At 41.4% G+C, this 15,360-nt stretch overlaps 1 protein-coding gene across 13 annotated transcripts in view; it reads left to right on the top strand.

Moving 5' to 3' along the window:
* The window catches only part of BRSK2 (BR serine/threonine kinase 2), a 311,333-nt gene that overhangs the window by 273,276 nt on the left and 22,697 nt on the right, over window positions 1–15,360 (top strand). For 7 of the 13 annotated variants that reach the window (XM_074543293.1, XM_074543296.1, XM_074543298.1 and 4 more), the window contains 4 exons: window positions 3,441–3,501; window positions 7,789–7,996; window positions 9,124–9,172; window positions 13,867–13,990. In XM_074543293.1, the coding sequence (XP_074399394.1) occupies window positions 3,441–3,501; window positions 7,789–7,996; window positions 9,124–9,172; window positions 13,867–13,990 (442 nt within the window). Of the gene's footprint in view, window positions 1–3,440; window positions 3,502–7,383; window positions 7,997–9,123; window positions 9,173–13,866; window positions 13,991–15,360 lie in introns of all 13 variants that reach the window. The other 6 variants (XM_074543289.1, XM_074543290.1, XM_074543291.1 and 3 more) reach the window with 1 other exon arrangement.

The raw sequence follows: 15,360 nt of genomic DNA on the forward strand, positions 1-15,360 counted from the left end.
GGGAATGCTCTTTATCTGAGCAACTGCACAAATAGAAAGCTTCTATTTTCAACAACCTTTTGATGACTTCCATTGAGTTAATGCACAAGCACACAGGAAAGCAAAACACAGAGCAAAATGAGTCACACACAGTGTTCACAGTTTCGTGGATTGTTGCATTTAGTATTAAGTTATTGGAATAATTATAGATTTAATACTTCCAATAACATTTAATGCCTGTAAAGACTCTTAGGAGGTTACTCACTAATAAATACTTCTCACTAAATAATGTATTTCATAGCCATGGAGATGATGTCGTACCTCTTTCCACACAAAAGACGTAAGAGTCTGCCATATTAATGCTGCCTGTAGGGCCTCAAACTTTCATTTTCTGGTGAGGGGGCTAAAAATTTAAATTCCTGTTCTTTCATTACAGAATTTCAGCATAATGCAACATTTTCATTCCTTTCTTTTGGCCCTGTCCCAGTTCTGTCCGCCTGACTCTGAGATACAGGAGCAGTGCATGTGACTGTTTTTTACAAACTGAATTACAGCATTTCTTAGCTGAAATGATCTTGATGAGAGGGACAAATCTGTCATTTTTGCTTGTTAGCACTTTTTGTACTGGAGTACAGAACCACATAGTGGGGCATGGTACTGAAATTTTATAGCTAGCTTGAGAATCATATCCTATTCGTAAAGGTAAATTATGGAAGATTTGTTAAATTAAAGAAGATGCAAGGAAAATCTCCTCAGTCTTGGTGTCATATCCTATACTACCACTTTCTGGTAAAGGAGGAGGACTTCTGAAAACATATAGCTTTCTTTTTCACCCTGGCACCTAAATTGAACACAGGCTTTTTAAAATTCTTTCCACTGCTCCTATATACAATTTCCAGTGTGGACAAACTGAAGCTTGCTATAGGGCCTACTTTACTTCTTACATATTTTGCATGTAAATCAGCAGCAGAAATAAATCTTGTTCAATAGCAATCATGTGGATACTGAATGCATTTCCAGGAGCATTTCATACTAACTCTCTCTTATGTCCCCTGCCTCAGGCTCCTAGGCTGGATGAAAGCACAGTACACAACAACAATTTTTCAAATATTGCTTCCAATAAAGAATTGGGATTTGGGAGGTGGGGACTGCCATATTCTGCCCTACATGTGTGTGATCCTTTTTGCAAAAAAATAAGAGGCAATGGGGTTGGGAAGTGAGAATTCAGGACTGTTGGAAACACCTGATTGCAAAAAGGAAATAGCAGAGTGTAACTTTTAAGCAAATATCCTGGAATTCAGGTGAGTGTCAGAGAGGACGTTCCCACCACAATTAAGAGATGGTGGAAATAATTCCTTTAAGTTGGTGTATAACTGCATCTCTGGGCACCTGAATGCCTTCCACATTTTTCCGAAATAATCTATGGATTCCTCTTGTAATTTATAGTGTGGAAGAAGCTTTTCCTGATGATTCATGCAAGGAACATTTTAACTAAATGGACTTCCCATCTGCACGACACATCTGTGGTGCAGTCAGCTACTTCACTTATAGGAAAGGCACATACAGTAGTCTTTCAAAAGTGGAGCAGACAGTTCTCCCCTTAAAATTACTTTGCATAAACCTTTATGAGTGCCCCAGATCTTGATGGTACAAATTTAGGCTTAATCTAGTGTGAAAGAATGCCAGGAGTGAGCCTAGTTTTTTACTGCTACCCTGTGATGGGCAGACTACATCAGGGTACAAGAAAAAAACCTATGTGGGAATTTTCTGCATAGGATGAGTGCCCCAGATCTTCATAGTGCCAGCTGAGATTTAATCTGGCCAAAAAAACATTCTGTGAGTGAGCTTCTGATTTTCACCTACTTAGTGTGATGGACAGACTGCAATGGGATACAAACAAAACCATCAGGACAGAGGATACAAGTAGAGAAAACAGAACCTGCCATTCTGTTCAGCTGTAGCTAATTTTTTTCCTTGGAACTACTTCCTTTTTTGCAGTTCACTTATTTTTAAAAAATTCTGCCACTCAAACTTATTTAATAATAAATGTCTGGGAGACCATTTTAGAGATCGTTTTTCTGCTTTGTTCTACAACAGCTGGACAGAGTAAACTGATACTGTTTATGGTCTAAATTTGTTTTATATTCTTATGCATAAGTTGACATCCAGTAGCTGACTTATATAAATTTTTAATGTATATGTGTGTAAACACAGACAGACACATATTAAAATACATACACCTATACACTTAATTTTCTACAGGAATTTCACCTTTTCATGTTTGTTACCTGAAGGCAAGTAGTTGTTTTCATGGTTCTTGTTATAGGTAGGTTATTATAGGTAGGAAACATTGATAGTTTTGCTATATTGACACATTGCTGCATGGTGGTTGTTGAATAAATAGGTTCTCAGCCAAATTCTCTCCTGTAAGATGTTTCAGTCTTCAAGACAACTTTCTATTTAAAAAGGATAGAAAGCAGCTGCCTCTGGGGCTCACTCATGTACAGTCACACATAAGGTGTGGGGTTTTTTCTGCAGGGCAGCCCTCCTCCTAGGAACTTCATCTGCTGAAGTGTTTGTGCAGTCTGGCCTGTCTGCTCTTCCACCAGGTTTAGCATAGCACATTTGCACATTTTATTGTCAGCAGCTGACATTTTCCATAGGTGGCCTTTGCTGCAGAGCATAAGACCATTAACAGTATAGGTGACCTTGTCAGCAGAGAGGACAGTTCACTCTCCCTTGACTGGCCTCTTTCTGAGGGCACCTGAGCTGTAATTTTTATATTAGTAAAGTCATCAACAAAAGCAGAACTCATTATCCACAGAGAAGACCTGGCTTGCTTAATGCAGCAGCAAGAATTCTCACTGGAGAGCAAAGATGTGAAATCCATCAGTGAGAAGCTGGAAAGGGCTAAGCCAATGCAATCTTTGATTTCAGTGGGAAGTCATCACATAAAAATTATTGTGTGCTTGAGTAAAGGAGACTTGGGGTTTTATTATCTAGAAGAATTCCCTACCATTTTGTCTTGTACACATGGTGATTTTCCATGTTGCTTGTGACAGAGAAAGTCTCATTTTGTAACTGCCAGCACTGTGCAAAACAGAATTTCTAGCACAAGTTTGAATGTCTTCACCATGCTTTTGAATTGAGCTGATCAATTTGCACAGAGCAGACCTAGTAGCTTCCATGTGCTTGATGACCAAAAAGAAAGTAGCAACTGCCTTGATTGAAAGGGATTACAGTATTCTCCCTGAGCAACAGCATTTCTTTGATTTGGGGTGGGGGGACAACTGAAAAACGTGGCAATAGTGAAAGGAAAGAAAAGGAAAGAGTTATGTCCTTTTCCAGTGACAGCCTCCCTCCTCTTCCTCACTTCATGCCTGTGCCTGTGGTGGCTGGTGTTCAGGGTTGTTACTTGTCCCAGTTTTCTGAGGGATGTTTTCCTTGTTGTGTCCATCCAGGTCTCGGTCAATCAGCGGAGCATCGTCTGGGCTCTCCACCAGTCCTCTCAGCAGTCCAAGGGTAAGTGCTGCTGCTTCAAGATCTGTTGGTCCAATCCACTCACACATGCTTGATGCTTTTTGACATCTGTTGCGCCAGAGCTGTGGCTCTTAGCTGGGATGTTTTGCTTTTCCTTGGCAGCTTGTAAATTTTCATGGTGGTGAGGGAAATGTTACTTACAAATGCAGGTGGAAAATTTCTCTTACATGTTCCCTGCACTGTTAGCAGGGATCTCACTGTGCCCCTGCCTTTTTTCAGTCTCTTAAGCACACAGAATAACATTGCTATGACTAAACACTCCATATCCAGCTGAGGTCTGCATATAGCCTGTTTTCAGACCAAGTGATCAGGAGCCATTTCACAGCTGCCTTCAATTAGGTCACAGTAAAACACCAAAGCATGCTGGTTATCTTCTGTTTGCCTCAGAATACATCATATTAGGAAATCAGAGAAAATAATTTACACAAATTTGAGGGCTAGGAAATTTAAAAGGAAAGTAAGAAGCTGACTGACTAGGATGAGTAAAGAACATTCAAATCCCTCTAAACAAGGTTCCTTCCCATGCCCTTTTTAAGCATGCACTCAACTAAATATTCATACTGAATACTGATACAACACATGCTTGATAGTACATTTATTGTGAAGTTGTAACAGCTTCTAAATGCAATGACAGAGGCCTGCCAATTCTTGTTAACTTATTTAGGGATAAAAGTGAGTATTCCTAGTGCTTGAAAAGGTCAGCTAAGTCACTTTAAGACTGCAGTGCCTAGCAAGAGTCTAGACCCCATCAAAAACTCTGTTGGGCTGTGACAGTGCGTGTTATCTAAACGTCTGGCCCAGAATCTCTGGAGGATTTCTACATACTTCCCATGACTTCATGAGAAGATGCTATCCCCCACTAGAAATTGATATAGTCCATGTCTTAAGCTATGGATACATCCACAGATCTAGTCTCAGTTCTATGAAGATAACATAAGTATTCCAAGTATTGGAAATCGCAGTTCCACCCTAAGATTCTGTGTAATTCTTGTGAATAAAGACACACTGTCAGCTCTAAGTTTATAGTCTAGTAAAGCTTCCAGCACTTTGCTTGATTGAATTACTTCCTGAAACCTGTTTTGGGCTCCTGCCAATTGTTATCCTGTTTGAAACCAGCATAAGTGGTCTTGAGGTCTCCTCTATGTCTTTAAAGTCCTAGGGACCTGTGAAAATCCATTTCCTTCTTTCTGCACCAGGACTCCTGGTTGCTAGTGAAATGCAGAGGTCTGAGAACTCTTATGCCACTGCAAAATGTACTGGAAAAGAGCATGGAAACAGTGTTTTGCACAAAATAAGCATCCAGTGAAGCAAACTTAAATCTTGATTTCATTAATTGATCTCTTGTGATCAATTTCTGACGTCTCAGTAGGACAACATCAAAGAATAAGTTTGACAAGATCGCATAGTCGCTGTATCTTACCATTATTACTTAATAGGCAGTTGATGACTTATTCTTCAAAGGGATTTAGCAATCAGGTGGCATTTTCAGCAGATCATAATGATATTAATGCTGGTCATATTTGAGGCTTAAAAGGAAATGTTGGAATAAAAATCATATTTTTTTTAATGTCCTTACGTATGCTTCTAATAGCACCTTAGATTATTGAAAGAGAGCATACTTCAAGAAACAAATATACCTTTCACTTTTTTTACTGCTTAGGTTTAGTTCTATGAGGAATTGAATTCAGCAGCAAATAAAAGTTACCAAATTTCACAAGATCTTGCTAATGATGTTCCACATTGCACCAGCTGAAATCGAGACCTGATCTTGTTCTTCATTTCATTATTAAAAATGTGGTAATTAAGGGTGCCTCTTCAGATTCTTAATGGCTTAAGAGGGAGTTGAATCATACTTTATTTCTTTCAAATCTGCTTCTCAAGCCATCATACATGTAAAATAGAAAAATTGCAAGGAAACATTTGCAATAATAATAATAGTTAATAGTCTTTGAGTTTTATCCATTGGTGTCATTTGCAGATAGTTAATAGTCAGATGCCAATAGTGACTTCCATAAATTAAACACTTTCCTTATCTTTTCCCCTTCCTTGCTCATTGACAATGAGAATTTAGCAACACGGCAGACTTAAGTTTAACTTTACAATCTTAATAGAAATACAAATATTTTGATGTACTGATTTTCCTTTAATTTTGGTGGCCTAACCCTAAGTTCTTTGAAGTAATTTCAAAACTTTGATGCAAACAGCTTAGAGACATAAGTCTTAAATGCATTTCTACAGTTTTTAAATATGGCAACATTGTGCTAATCCATCACACCCAAGAAGGAAGTCCCTAGTGAGTATGTTCACCTGGGACTGAGATTTGAGGGAAGCTTACATGTACGTGGTGTGTCTGGTTAGTTCTTTTTTGAGGCTTTTTAGGTGTCAAGTATGGATAATAATAATGGTGATGGTGTAATTTTTCATAGGTAATATTTCGTAGAAATCAAAGGGTAGACCAAAGCTGAATATCTTGAATAATGATTTCTATTTTTACAATTATTCCAGTACTTGTAATCTAAGGTGGTAATAGCAATGATTTGTAAGGACTTTTTTTGTTGTTGTTTTAAATGTGATTTTTAGCTTGCTAATAACCCTTAAAAGGCTTCTACCCTTCCAAGTCTGTCTATTGCTGTTTCCTGTCAAAGTATGAATGGTTTCCCAAAATACCTCTTAACATGTGTAAATATTCCTGTTTGGGAAAAAAAATCATAATCCCATTTTGATACCTCAGCCGTGGATTATGAACTTTGCTTGTCTTTTTTATTTTTAAACTATGTCTTACAAAACAATGACTCCCCCCACCCTCTTCTTAGACTTGGGACTTAATGGCAAATATTGCTGAGACTTTATGATAGAAATTCCAATTATCAAGCTATCCTTCAATGCAATGAGGGATGTTGGAGGAGAAGCATAAAGTCTGATGGAAGGTGTCATCTCTTCCCAGATAAATAAATTTACCAGACCTTACTGAAGTTTTTGCTGTAACAGTTTAAAAATCAAACACCAATCTGAGTTCCTATATTTCTTATGGTGTTGTGTGCTCTGAAGCTTCCAGGTGAAAGCTGAGCAGTTTAACATTCCAGATCAGGGGAGGAGAGTGGGTGCCCAAGTGGCATCACTCTCCCTTTTCCCCCTCTTTCTGCAATGGGTGGCTGCAACTGGTGCATTACCCAGCCAGGGGTAAAGAGGAAGGAAAGAGGTTCTGACTGGTGTGTGCAGTAACTGTGTGTATCCCCTGCCACTCTGTATGTATCACACACCTGTTCTGAGTCTCATCTCTCTACTGGGTTTGCATATGGAGCTGAAAGAGGTGGTCCCTTTCTTGGCACATCTCAATTTGTTTGTGGCTTGAGTGGTTCTTCCCTTTCCTCACCTCCCTACAGCATCGTGCTTCTCTCACTGCAGGGCAATCAGAACAATCCCAGAGAGATGGCATTTCTCTCTTCTTTTTTTCTTGGTTACTTTCCTTTTTTATTTTTTTCCTTTTTTTTCTTTTTTTTTTCCTTGTTTCTTTGTTGTACTTTTCTTTCTGTTGTTTTCCTTTGCTGACACGTGGTTGGTTAATATGATGAAGCCTGTTATGACACTGTTGTTCTTGCTGCTGCCGCTGCTGCTGTTGTTGAATATGCCGTGTTCCCAGCTAACTGCATGTCTTTTTTTTGTTTTTTGTTTGTTTGTTTTCGTTTCTTTGCAAAATCCCTCCCCCCCACTGCCCCTTCACCTCCATCTCCTGTGTCTCCTTGTGACATGGTGCATCTTTGTGACTCGGATGGATTTTGTTCTGACTTTCCTTTCTCTGCTCGCCCGCTCTTTGCGTATTTCACTGTTTTTGATGTGCATGGACACTCTGCGTCTGTCTCGTAGCCTATCAGAAAGTTCTTCATCCCCCCTCAGACCTCCGACCTCCCTTTCTCTCCCCGACCCCAAGTCTCCTTGGACCCTGATGCTTGTAGGAACGCCTCCAGGCCTGGACATGTACTCCAACCAAAGCCAGCACTTCAGCCCAACCCAAAGACGCAGACTTTGCCATCCAAGAGCAAATTGGCTGAAAAACCACTCCAGTCTACTAAATCCAACCCACTCCCTGCCAGCAATGCCAGCGCCCCCTCTTCCCAGAACAACCCTGTGCAGAACGCTCAGGGCCGCTCGCCTGCTGCCGGCTTTAACCCACAGCTGGCCGTTCCTAAAGTGCAGACCAACCCTATGTCTCCTGTTAGATTGCTCCCTTCTAGTACTGACCCAAGCACCAAATCTATCCCCATCATACAGGTCACCCCTCACCCCTCTCCAAGGGGAAGTCCCCTCCCTACCCCCAAGGGGACACCTGTTCATACGCCAAAGGAGAGCCCAGCAGGCACACCCAACCCAACACCACCATCCAGCCCCAGCATTGGAGGAATGCCTTGGAGGACACGGCTCAACTCCATCAAGAATAGTTTCCTGGGGTCTCCTCGCTTCCATCGTCGGAAATTACAAGGTCAGTACTCACCCAGGGTGGTTCTGATTTGGGCAGACATTCAGCAGGAATTTCATACCTCTTTGTGACTTTGCAAATTCTCTGTACCAAGGACTGAATATTGCTGTGGGAAATGAGAGTGATAGCATCAGCCAAGCCCTAACCCACGTGTGAGCAGGCTCTGTCATGCCACTGCCCCTGCTGTAACAGCATCTCCTGAGCCCTCTTCACACTCCAGCCACGCAGCTCTTACTATCCCTGTTGTGGCTCTTAGACCGCAAGAAAAATCTGTCTTCAGTTTCTTCACTTGCTTTGCAAGTGAACCTAGGGCTCAGCCATTTCCTCTGTGGCTGTGCTCCACTGCCTCTCCACAGCCACAGGCTGAGCCTTATGCTGAAAAAAAAAAGACAGCCAGAGGCAATAGGCTGAAGCTGTCCTTCTGAAGCACAGCTTTTTTGATCTTGGTTAATGCTTTTTTTTGCCTCCTTTGGTAATTGGTGCAAAAATCTCCTTAATACAATCAGTGGTTTCATATCTGCTGGCCTACTTCAGTTTTCTAAGTCTCTAGAGCGTTGAGATGTGCAAAATTTTCTTCCTCAGGCTCCAGGTGGCTTTTTTGCATGCCAGCAAAGGGCAGACAAAGTCACATGCCTTATCCTTGGACGTCAGCAGCAGCTATCCCAACACCTTGTGGTTTTCCAGGGTACTGGGATGTGATCCCATGGGAAAGGAGGATTACAGCCATGGATTTTGAGCTGTGATAGTCATTGCCATTGCCATTGCCACTGAGGTGGTCAGAGAGCTGCAGAGAATGGCAGCAGTGACTGAGCTGTGCCCAGCTGGGCTGTGAGGCAGTGGCAACAGAGTTATTGGCACAGTGTGTTTGGGTCTGGACCAGAAACCACTGAAGCCAGTGCAAGATTACGTAATGACCTAAGGGCAGAGTGAGCCTTGAAATGCAGCACTTGTTCTAGAGAGATCTAGAGACATATGACCAGCATTTAAATGTCAGAATTAGCCTGCAGAGGCAATGGGCAAATGCAAGCAAGTGCAGAATTGTTTCATTGGTGTACAAGCTGAAAATGGAAGATGTACTGAATCATATTTATTTTCTCCCTCCCTCTTTTTGGCTGTCCATGCATGAGCAGTACCTACACCAGAAGAGATGTCTAATTTAACCCCAGAATCATCCCCAGAGTAAGTATTTTGCCCTTTTTCCATCAAATACCAGTATCATTTCTTGGCCTAAATGTCATAAGCTGACATATTTATGTTCTGGATCAGTATCTGTTTGTAACCTGTTGTCCTGTGGGTGGGACAGAGATGTGAAATGATTCTTTTGATGAGGACCCTACATAAAATCTATACCTCAGTAATGGCAGGGGGGCCAACAGATGATGAAACAGTCTCCCAGTAACCACCTCATGTTCTCACAGCTTTCTGAGTTTGCTGGGTTTGTACCATGTTTCTTCTCTCTTCATTCATTTGGTTGTCAAGTCAATCACTCTTTGGGACTGGGGAGGCTAATCAGCGGCTGATACTGGCACTAACTGTACACCAAAAAGTCTTCCTTTTAGTACAGGAGAGTTTGCATCCTCAGGATAGCATGCAGGAGGCTCTGCTAAGATGATTCAGAGGGATCTTTGGCTGCCAGAGTAAATGCAGTGTTAATTCTAGGCAGCCGTACTGGGACATGGAGAAGCTGTTCCATATTCACCAGGCTCATTCCTAAAAGTCAGTGTACATTTCAACCATTTCACTGCACAAATGTGCATCACTGCATGGCAGGTTTGGAAGTCCCTGCCAGAGTGCTGCTCCAAACACTTCCTAATATGCAACAGATGCCAAATTATTCCTTTTTATTTTCACAGCTTGTGTTTGTGCACCCAGTGCCCATAGACTTAGCCTGCCAACCAAGGCAATTTGGCCTCTTGTTAAGAGACTTGTATGAAATATTCATGAGTTTTGGATGGGAATTTTGAGCTGAAAGTTTTATAAATGGTGACAATGGTATTGTCTTCACAACTTGCCCCAGACCTGGCTTTTGTCTGGTGTGAGATGGACATTCTATGTGTATAGCTGCAGAATGAGGGATAAAGAGGGATAAACACTTCAGGAGAGAGAGAAGTAGAGATTTGTAAAGTTATTCAGGAAGGAAAGTGGAATATACTGTGTTTTCAAAACTTTCAGGCATTTACTAATAGAGAGGCATGAGAGAATTCCATAAAATTGGCACATCACTATCACAGAAATATACAATACTCTCATCTCACATGTTTTTAAAGCCATTAAAACAGAAAACTTTAGAATTAAATTTCTTCTCTTCCTTGCATCTATGCTGGTGGAAGTTTTGCTGTTAATTTATTGCCTTCCCTGCTTCCCACTCAGTCTTTAAAAGCTGGTGGAGAGAAGTAGTGCCTATCATTTGAGGCAGTTTGGATGCAAGTCAAAGCCTAAGGCCCTCTTTTCTTTTTCTGTGTAATTGCCAAATTAATGAGTTCAATTGGGCTGCACCCTGCAGTAAACATAATAAAAGTCATAAAAAATAATGAACTAGATTATACATTAATGATAGATGTCTGTTACTCAGTGCCCACTTCCACATTTTTTATTTTTTCCCATATTTTCTTCTTTTCTGTAAGAAATAAGATACCCTTATCAAGAGCTTTATTGACCTCATGGTTGAGTGATAAATACATGTCCTAGCTCTGTCTGGTGCAGCAGTGCCTGCCATTCATTTAACAAACTTGATGATGAGGTAATACTCTTTGACATGTCTGGGTAATGCTGTTCTTTCTCATGTGAAAAAGCCCTAGAAAATGTGTTAGAGATGACATTTAAAGAGACTTAGCTCCAGCTGCTTTAAACCTGCAAAGCTCCATTTGCTTGAGTAGAAATGCTGCTATTTATGCCAGGCAGGTAAACCTCTGGAGGTTACTGATCCATGTGCTCAGAGACAAAGAGGGAACACAGAAGGCTACGTGGTCGGACACTCCAAAAGTAGGGAAAGGAACAGCATTATAGGAGTGTTAAATTTGGTGTGAAGTAATAAAGCACCAGCCTCTATTTTCATGCTACTTTCTTTGCTTTTCATCAAATGGACACCTGATTGGATTCCTTAGTGTAATCTACATACCCAGCCTCCCCCACATATCGCCTATCCCACTCCCCCTTTAAGAAGTTTGCCTTGGTAGGAGAAGATTCTTCATTTTAAGTACATTTTGTTCTGCTTACATCCTGGTCTTGAGAAATGCTAGAACGTGTCATTCAGGGTGCTGAGGATTCATATGCATTTTAACCCAAGTTAGCAGCACTTAATGCCCTCTAAGAGGAGAAAAGGCTTTATTGTGGAGTAAATTTATTGTGTAAATTTACTCCAAAACTGTCCCCTCTTCTTAGTGGACCTATTCCCTAGCTGTATGAGTACAGCTAGTTCTGCCAGTTTTGGGAAGAAAAACCAGTGCATGTGTGCTGTGTCTTGATTCTGCTCATTACAGAAACAGGAGAGGCCACTGGCATCTATTCTGTCTTATGTGACACCAGCAAAATTATTTTAGTGAATTCAAATGATTTACAAGCTGGAGCACAGCCCAGGCTAGCAGTGAATCTTCCAGACTTGCTATTACTGGTGATAACCTCACCAAGGAAAAGAGCCCAGATGGATTTTGGAGCGTCCAGACCATGTTGAGCAGGGAAAAAAACTCCCAATGTTCTGGGCCCTTGTTACCTGTGCTTGTTAAGAGACCTATAAATGAAGGGCCAGCAAAACCATTAATGAAAACACAAAAATGAAAAGCCATATTTTAAGATGGCAGACCTGCAATTAAATAAGCACACTTTTCCAGGCCCATGCTTCCCCTTGGCCCCTGGAGTCCGTCCAGCAGCCCTGGTTCAGATGATGATACATCCAAGCCCAGGACAAGCAGCCGTTTTAGATGGATAACCAGGTGCTAATTTACTAATGAGCACAGACCCCTTACATGCAGGGAGCTATTGCCCCAGCTCTCCAGGGGCTTGCAGAGTTGTTGTGGTGTGTGAGAGACACATGAGCTAATTAGTATGTAATTTTCTTCCTCACTCTAACCCTGGCTCCTTAACGACCATTTAAATGAGAGGCCCTTTCTCTTTACTGCTCCCTGTGCTAATCTCTGGCTCACTGGCTTATTTACAGCTGCCTATGAATATTTTAGGGAGTGACAGGTTTCCAGCCCACTTTAATTGAGTGGGGGGCACTGTTTTAACCAAATTGCAAGTGAATCTTTCTCTACTCTTATTTTTGGTTGCCTGCAGTAAATGAAGCAAATCATTATTTGCCCAGCTGAGCCCTCTTCCAGGTGTGGTCTTTCTGCTGTGTGCATTAAATGGGCAGTGGGCCCACCGCTGCACAATTCATGGAGCATTCTGAGATGGGGAATGAGTGCAAGTTGCTAGACACTGCTGAGGTCAAGCTTTGTTCTTTATCCTGAAGGCCTAGGCTTCAAATTATTTTCTTAGTTTGCTCCTCTCTCTTCATATCCTCTGTCCTTCCTCTGCCTCTGCCTCACTTTGCCTCAGAAAGTGAGGCTACTTGCAGCCTGCTCCAGCTGTTTATTGCTCTGCTGGAAAACTGGTATGTAGCAATCCCTTTTGCAGATGGCTCTCCTTGTCTGGAGAGATTGTCTTCTTCCACTGAGTGATGGATGTCCATCCTGTTGCTTGCCATACTGCAAACTGGATTTGGTGTTATAAAGTATGCTGTAGAGGGGGTAAAAAAGGCAATCTCTTGGTGGCAGGTCTTTTAATTTCTGACATTTTCATGCTGAATTCTTTCCTGGAACATGGCTGATTTAAGTGTGGTTTTCCCTGCGTTTAGTTTGGTCCAGTAAGTCTTTGGCTGTGTCTCACAGCTGGCAGTCTCTTTTCTCCTCTCGAAACCACACCTGTCAGAGATGCTACTTTGAGGTCTAGATAGTGTCTCTCATTAACATTTATGTCCCTGCATTCTTCCTTTAGCCTGTTTAACTTAAAAGCCAATGTCAATGAAGTGCATTGGAATGGTTAAACAATAAGCAAAGTCAAATCTTTGCGGATACGATCACTGTGAAAAAACAGAGCAATTTCATTTTGTGGTGAAACCACCACCTGATGCTGGAACAAACTGAAGATCTGGACTGCTGTCAGTGGAAAGCCTGAACTGTGCCTTGCATGGTGTCGTTATCTCCTTTCTTAATACTGAAAATTCATTCCTTTGTAGGCTGGCTAGAGTTCGCACACTATATAGACACCGTGAATGGGGCTGATGAACAGAACAGTCTTTGTCCTGGCCTTGTATAATTGTGCATTTCACTCACTGGTAGATTGGAGCTCCAGTGAAATCTACAGCTTGCTTCAAGAAGCAAGAGCTTGTGACTGTACCAGGACACCTTTAGAAAAGCATCTTTCCAAAGGAGTTGCAGTTGGGTGGGAAGGAACCAAAGGAGTTGAAATTGGGTGGGAAGGAACTTAAATCTTTGTCGCCAGGATCTGCATGTTGTCACAAGAAATTGAGACATCCCTGGAGACAAACCAGAAATGTGTCCCCTCATTTATATGTATGTTATGTATGCAGTATTCACTGGTATGTTGGCTCAGTCAGAAGGGTTACCATTGCTCCTGATTTTTCACTGTTGGTGACACATGCTGCCAGACCTAGGCTGTGTGGTCTGTCATTTCATCAGTTTTCACCAAGTGAAATGTCATTCTGGATGTTCTGTGATACTATTTCCCACTTATTAGTAGTAATATCATCACATCTGGAGTGTCATCAAAACTTTTTCATGTGTTTTTTAATGTTTTTTTCCTAGCTAGGGGCAAGTATGAAATAAGAAATAGTGTTCCATATTCTAAACATCTCTTTCTTTTCATCACATCAGGCTTGCCAAAAAATCCTGGTTCGGTAACTTCATCAACTTGGAGAAAGAAGAACAGATTTTTGTGGTCATTAAGGACAAACCATTAAGCTCCATTAAGGCTGATATAGTCCACGCTTTCCTCTCGGTGAGTCACCCCAGCTGCCTCTTGGAGGCATCCCTCACTGGTCATTCCAGGACTCCATGTGCCACATGTTACTGGACAGGGGCTCTGCTCCTTCAAAAGCATCCTCTGTAGATTTAATTTACATGGCCTGCACTGGACTGTGCATGAGTTACTAACTGTAGATAATGCTCTCTAAGGTAAGAAAAGATTTCAGCCTTCTTGGCAAGGCCTCCAGGTTGCCAGAGTTTGGAATTCCACAGCAGTGGAGCACACTGCTGGCACAGTATCAAGACAGTGATTTGCTGCTTTGTCAAATCAGCCTTGCAGTCGCTGGCTGAGCAGCAGATTGGGTTTCCCTTTGATGGGTATGCCCTCCACCACTTCAGCCAGACAAAAGGCCTGTCTTACATCTGCACTTGTTACTTTAAATCCCCACTTCAGTGCTGTAAGGCAGAAAGAAGGGTCATTTCTTCTGGTGTCCAGAGTTTCAGTTGTTGCAGATGTGAAGAAAGCAGGGAGAAATTGTCTTGTTTTCCTATAGAAAGTCCTTTTTCTCATTATCTAGAGGTACCATGATGAAAAAGCCAGGACAGCAAAGGTATTTCAAGAGGTTTTTCAATTCAAGGTAGTCAACAACATAATTAGACTTTTTCCAATAGAATTAAGAGAAGGAAACTTAATTTCTTATAGAGTTTGTTATATTGATTTTTTTCCACAAAATACTGAACTCCATTTTAGTCTTTGTGATTCTGCAATTAACTTCTTCAAAAAAATATCAGTAACCCTTGTTACTGTACAAGCACACAAGGAGTAAGTGCATTCCAGTAGTGGGCATCAGACACTGGTGTCCATCCCAGGCTGGTTGTAAGCAGCCATGTTACTCTATCAATTTCATGCATTTATCTGTGCTTTTGGGTTTGTATTGTTGTGTAGTGTGTTCTCCTGTCTGTACTGGTGATCCTCTGTGTACCCCACGTGTGGCTTAGGTGTGATGTAGGGACTTGTGTACAAAACCAGTGAATTGTCTCTTACAGCAACATCCAAATTTCAATGCATTGTCATAGGCAGCTAATTAACCCCTTAAAGTCAGCTTCTCAAAGAGCTCATCTTCATTTTTCTCCTCCTAGAGATTAGAGACAGATTTCCAAGTAATTTATTTATTTTTCTTTTAATCTGGTCCTTTATGAAGCAATAAATAGAATATGAGTATGTTGTTAAATTTTGGAGGAAAGTGTGAAAGGTAACTGCTTGAAAATTAGGAAGTTATGAAATTCCACAGTGGTTCTAAATACACAGATGTTGCATGATGTCACAAAGCTTCTCAGAGTTCTTTTACATATTTACAGAAGTTTGGGTGAGTTATTTGCAGGCATCCTTTCCCTGTGGATGTC

Source organism: Zonotrichia albicollis, chromosome 6, assembly GCF_047830755.1.
Source record: "Zonotrichia albicollis isolate bZonAlb1 chromosome 6, bZonAlb1.hap1, whole genome shotgun sequence".
Taxonomy (NCBI): Eukaryota; Metazoa; Chordata; class Aves; order Passeriformes; family Passerellidae; genus Zonotrichia; species Zonotrichia albicollis.